The 6,000-nt window shown below is 41.3% G+C and overlaps 2 protein-coding genes across 2 annotated transcripts in view; one reads left to right on the top strand and one right to left on the bottom strand.

The window, feature by feature from the left end:
* The window catches only part of T265_00737 (hypothetical protein), a gene marked incomplete at both ends in the record, with an annotated part of 150,759 nt that overhangs the window by 49,090 nt on the left and 95,669 nt on the right, over positions 1-6,000 (top strand). The window contains one exon of the mRNA XM_009164586.1: positions 3,059-3,157. Coding sequence (XP_009162850.1) covers positions 3,059-3,157 — 99 coding nt within the window. The remainder of the gene's footprint in view (positions 1-3,058; positions 3,158-6,000) is intronic.
* T265_00735 (hypothetical protein) overlaps positions 1-6,000 on the bottom strand; it is a gene marked incomplete at both ends in the record, with an annotated part of 51,672 nt that overhangs the window by 26,308 nt on the left and 19,364 nt on the right. The window lies entirely within an intron of this gene.

Raw genomic sequence — 6,000 nt, 5'->3', positions numbered from 1 at the left:
CACTCGTATTAACTCTGCCGATGGCAGCAAACGTGTCACTGAAATATTGCCTCAAGGTTTCATTTTATCCCTTAAGCAATAGATCACAAATTTCCGTGTGCGTTCATTAATCGATGTGAATAGCACCGACACTCCCTGATAGCCAAATATGAGGCAGTTCTTCCGCGAGTGAACTCAGATAAACTGCTGAGCTTCCTTTGAATAACTTAACTTCAGCTGATGTATGCTTTCATGATGTTACCAATAGGCTTAGCGAGAAAAACCTCGAGGAGTCCACGCGTATTATGGCTGATTGCTGTAGGCTTTTGAGAACATTGGTTTCTTCTGTGCTATTTGGAGTTCTAGGCCAAAACTTAATACGATCACTAAAGTAAAATTTCCTGATTTTCTAGTAGCAAATGAAGGCGGCCACAGGGCTTTTGATTGCATGTGGAATCCTACCACCACAATCTGACGTTTTGCATAAATGTTGCGGTGTTAGTTACGGCTAGCTGAAGCAAGCAGGAGTTTATCCAAGATCTTAGAATTTACGGTAGCATAAAGACTCGTGGCTTTTTCTCCATGTGTTCTCCTTCAGAGTTTTTCGCATGTTAAATCTTGAGCAACGAACCACCAACCGAAGAAACCCACAAGAAATTTGAAATACTGAAGCCCGATCAACCAGATCAACGACCAAAGAGCGCACCCGAGCTACAAATATCCTGGTACATTCATGAAATTTACTAACCAGGTTAACGACATACCGTGTTTTTTTACTCATCCGCAACCCTATCATCAATTCTAGGTATACCAAAACTTAGAAACGGTACATATATATGCATATACATCGAACAAAACCTCCACCTTGTTTTGACGGTCGGGCTACACGTCGGCTTATCTTGTATGGGTTACAGTGGCTACAGCTAAAGGTTTAACATGGAAGTAAATCTAAATGAAAATAACTGGACAAACACCCGCGAATCCCATATGCGACCGCAAGCTCCGATAAGAGGAGGTCCGTCTGTAAAATACTGCTTGCCACAACAGAGATATATGGGTAGAAAAGAGTTCCTTCTGTGACTAGCGCCTCAAAATTTGCGGCACTGTCCTCCGGAAGAAAATAGGCTCCCAAATGTCGGCCCTCAGCTTTGCAGACTTCATTTACTTGACAGTCGGTCGGAGCCGCGTTATTGGATACGCATAAAAGCCAAATTTCAGAATTGACAAAGGATACTGGCTGTGTTCACTGGTCTTGGGAGCGTGCCACTTTTGCTGCAATCTATACGTACTTAGATGAAATCAACTCCATAATAACAAATGGGTAAAAACGTGACCCATTTGGCTTCTATGGGTTGGTCTTAAGTGAAAGAAAAAATAATCGTCAGATTACAGCTTGGACTGTTGAGTTCTTTAAACAGCTGAAATTCTAACCAATTTCGATTCCAAAAGTGCAACTTTGGAATCATTTATAAAGTGATGCAAAAAAACACAAAAGACCCACGGTCGGAAAACTTTGGTAACTTATTACGGAAGATTATGGCAAGCTGAAAATACATTTTGCTGGCATGGATCTTTACAAGTTAGTCGACGGGATTTGTTTCATTCGGGTTCAAAGTGATTCTCCGATGATAAGATTGGAAGAATTTTGGATGAACCGAACGGCATCAATGCAAGGATAATACTTATAACGTGTCAACTCACAAGAGCTTTTCACCACTTCTGTATGTGTTCCCGTCCTATTTAACCCTGGAATTCAGCGGTAAAATGTTTACCGGCTGTTGTCATAGTCACCCCGTCCTTTTGTTAAACGGGCTTACTTACCACGGGCGATCTCAGCGCACATGAGCTATCGGCCCGTTCAGATCTGAAGATCTGAATGTAAACGGATGGTTCCTAATAACAGTTTATGGACTATGTAACAGGCCTCTCCATACTCCTGATCATGATTGGAGAAGTGCCACTTGCAACTGGGTGCATCTGAGATGTCGGTTGTACGCTTCGGGATTATATGCTTTTCCCATAGCGGAATCTTGAAAGAGCGCATATAGTGAAGGCTTTGTGGAGCGCTGAGCGGAACAAAATCATGCCGTCATGCATTCAAAAGTCCAGTTAGCCGTGAATAAACCTCCTAGCCATGGGACAAAGTTGTTTTCAACCAGGCTAAATGCCAAGCATCTGTTGCAGAAGTTCCATGGGCTCTTGAGCACTTTTTGTTCCATTTAATGGGACAATGCGCGTGAGAAGTAATGAAAGCTGGGTTTAACAAAACTGGCAATACGGCAGCATTTAGTACTAGTAGATTCAAAAACGAGAACATCACACATTTCTTGGCCAGTGAGAATAATATTGCTCCCATCAAACCATTCCAATAACCGTCAGATTCCTCAAATCTGAAAAATGTCCTCCATTCAGTGAGTAAACCTGTTTAGTCCATTCGGCTGAATGAAGAACGAAACACGTGCTAAAAAGAGGCTAAATTTCGGACCATAAGGTAATGTTAGAATGGTGTATTGGGAGTACTAAGAGAAATGTGTAAACCGAAAGTCTAATACGTGCAATGAATCCAGGGTCTCAGAATTGACTGAAAATGTCAACGTGTTGATTTACTGATCATTAGTGACCTATTACCCACTCATGTTGTTCACATTTAGACACCGTTATGTCCAAACCACTCGAAGATAGGCAATTCTAAATCAATTACGAGGATAAGATTTGCTAAACATAAATCTGTGAGAGAAGGAGTATAATTGATAGCCTGTTCAAACAGCTTTTTATTTGTTTGCAAGCTCTGGGCACATCAATTTTTTCCACAGATACCGACTGATACCAAAATAGTGTCATTGTTTAAAGGGGATAAAAGTAAACCCATGTAAAATATTTTTTCTGCACTATATGCATCTGCCTAGTAAGAAATCAACTCAAATGCATAGACTCTGCTGTCCAGGAGAAATTATATCTGAAGGAAATTTTGAAAGCCACGGCGGACTGAGGATGATTAGCGTTAATGTTACAACTCATAGCCGTGCAAAAAAGTCAGAAAGGGAAGCATGTGTTGTAACCTCTGTTTCTACTTTTTTAGGGGGCATCTTGCTCTGTAAAAATGGAGTCGTTGGCTGTCATTCCTCAAAGATTTGGCCCCGCAAATAGGCTAGAATCTCTACTAAATCCATCCACTCACGTACGTTGGATCTAGGAAGTGCCCGTACATCCACCTTTGCCAAGTGTGAAATTTACGCAAGATAGAACGGTGCAAAGTTATGGCTCCGCCTAAGTAATCTGCATTTTACCACAAATTGTGCACGGGGGTTTCGTGACAATCAGTATGGTGTGCCAGTTCGGTGGCGTCGAAATGGAATCTTGCTCGCGCGAAGCGCTTCAGCGTCAAAGAAAAATTGAACGAAAGTTTCATATGCTAAATTTTGTGGAGTCTTATACAGAAGCCATAATGCTGTGTATATCCACAGCATTTTCTCCAAGGTCATTATGTTTCCGCCTAAAATAAGTGCTCCAAAACACGTAATTTTACGGAACTTTTCTAGGTTTTTCAAAAATAAGCATCACGCATTTCGGCATTGAATGTTGTGAAATGTTTCGCTACCCCAGAAGCCCCCTGTTTAAAAACTTGACAACCAATGTCGAAGTAATTTCTTGGATTCACATGGCGAGAACTCCGTTTAGCATCTATGTGCCCACTGCTAGCGCTATCATGACTTGCAAGTGGACGTTCAGTTCCAATTCTCCGAGCCATTGTACTTTCTACACTACAGCAGAGTGACAAAAATCGGACAGTATAGCAGCGGCATAGTGGAGTGCCTAAACATGTTTATTCGAAATCCCTGCGGAAGATAATTCTAATTATGCAGCTAGATTGGATCCAAAATAGATTAGTCTTCAAGCTAACTAGGACAAACGGGATATTGTAAGATCTGATTCAGAGCCGATTACGTTGGATGTACCAAGTAAAAGCAACGACTGATAGTCGCCATCTGGAAGAATCTAGTTACAGCGAATTAAAGTGGGTAGCCTCAACGCAGGAGCTATTCCTACGGCATTCATATATATTTGAATAGCTACATTCCTGGTTTCACAAACCGATTTAACCTAGCATGCTATAGAGCGGGTTTCGGACTGACTGTCGCACAAACCTGGGAGTTTTGGGGGCATAAAGTGAAAAGTTGTGCATATAAGCATGATGTTTACTAAAGAACCGTTATTACCTAGTGAACTAAACGCTTGTGGCCAGGAGACTAGTTTTGAATTCCAACGAACCTTCTATATACACAAACGCATAATTTTACGCGACGTTGTTTTTTCTGAGAGTGGCTGCCTCTATTTTAATGCCAAACTAGACAATATCTATTTAACCAGAGGATCTTCTATGTTCATACATTTTGCTGCAGAAATACTTCAGTGAAATAATTACCAGCATGAATTTTGCTTACTCAAATTCAGTCAAGCTTTTGCTTTTACAAACGGTTATAATGACTTGAACAGATTTTTTGAAGAAAGAGTTCAGATCACATATTATTGGCAGCCAGTTGCCTGCTTTGTTCAGTCCGCGTCTGAGTTCCAGAATGGTGGCGTACGAGTTTTGGTGCAGTATACCTAGCACTCTGACAGATCAACGCCTAATCCTGTAACAAAACAATAGGGAGAAACCAAGTGAGAAATTTCAAATAGTTCAGTTCACTTATGGGCTAATTAGTGGTGGACGAGTTCAGCAGGGAGAAATCATGGGTGTAAAAAAAAACAGATCAGGGGGTTCGAAGGTCAGTTTTGGTCGCAAATACAGCAATCCAAGAGGCCTCCTCCTTCAGCCTATGTGTTGTAGTTCATTGGCTGCAAACTGGCGTCTTTTCTTCAAGGCGTTCCGCCTTCGCATATTTTTTGCGATTCTCCAAGACTTCACAAAATTGTACATGAGTGTTTCCCACAGACGCCGAGCGTCCGTCGACATTGATCGAATTTGTACTCCATTTCATTGACATTTGTCTGATAATACGTTTGACTTCTTACACAACCAGCACATTCCTTGTCGGAAGCAGTTCCGCTTGTGTGCAGCTACTTGCGAAGGTACGTTTTTTGCACACCAAAACCTTAAAACTAAATATAACTCATCTGTGCTTTTTGCGTTGGGCACCTTTGATGAGCGGAACGTGATAATGACTGTCACAAGGTTCGTTCAACTACATGTTTGCCCTGTAAGTAGTTCGAATGCTGTAACATGTGACCTTCATCCCCTTCTTTTCAGCGGGTCTTAGTTTGTTTTTTTACCTCCTTGCAATCCACATGTAGATGGAAGTAGATCATTCGTTCTGGGAGTTTCGCACGGCTTATTTTGTTTGGTCGATAATGCTACAACAGCAGTGTTTTGAAACATCTCGGGCGAGAGAACCACACAATCACAGATCAAACCCAGTGATCAAAAAGCAAAACATAAATGCTGTCAAAAATGGTAAGGCCGGTTTGAGGAGACTAACCGATGGAGTATTATCTCCGAATACAAATTAATATCTGTTCTGCGTTTTGTAATGGTCACAAAGCAGCACTAGGTAACTTGTTCGACAGAGTTCTCGTGAACCATATTTGGGGATATTTAGAAGTAGTTGCTTGTTGTACTTCTGTATACCGACCACACGTTAGAAGTGACATTCCTGGGTGGGGATCATTGCTATATTTTAGCTTGAGTGCAAATCCTTGTTCATAGGAAGTTGCCAATCCGGAACATAACATAACATAACGTAGCTATGTTAATCTGTAGATTCATGAGGATAATGATACGTAGGATGATCTGAAGATCATTTTAACATGTCAATATGAGCGGTAATTTTTATTAGGCCGTTATCCGAACCAGTGAAGGCCATCATAACTATATCCTCGGAGGTGCACAACTTCACAGTATCTATATCAATCATCTTTCACAATCTGGTTTGGGTCCCACATACGCTGGCTTGTTCGCAACCAATCCAACTCTCCGTTTCAAAAAGAGTTGAGCAAACAAAAAGCTCACCAACAAATTTC

The sequence above is a fragment of the Opisthorchis viverrini genome (genome assembly GCF_000715545.1).
Source record: "Opisthorchis viverrini unplaced genomic scaffold opera_v5_7, whole genome shotgun sequence".
Classification (NCBI taxonomy): domain Eukaryota; kingdom Metazoa; phylum Platyhelminthes; class Trematoda; order Opisthorchiida; family Opisthorchiidae; genus Opisthorchis; species Opisthorchis viverrini.
Note: the sequence above shows the minus strand (reverse complement) of the source record. Positions and strands in the feature narration are given on the sequence as shown.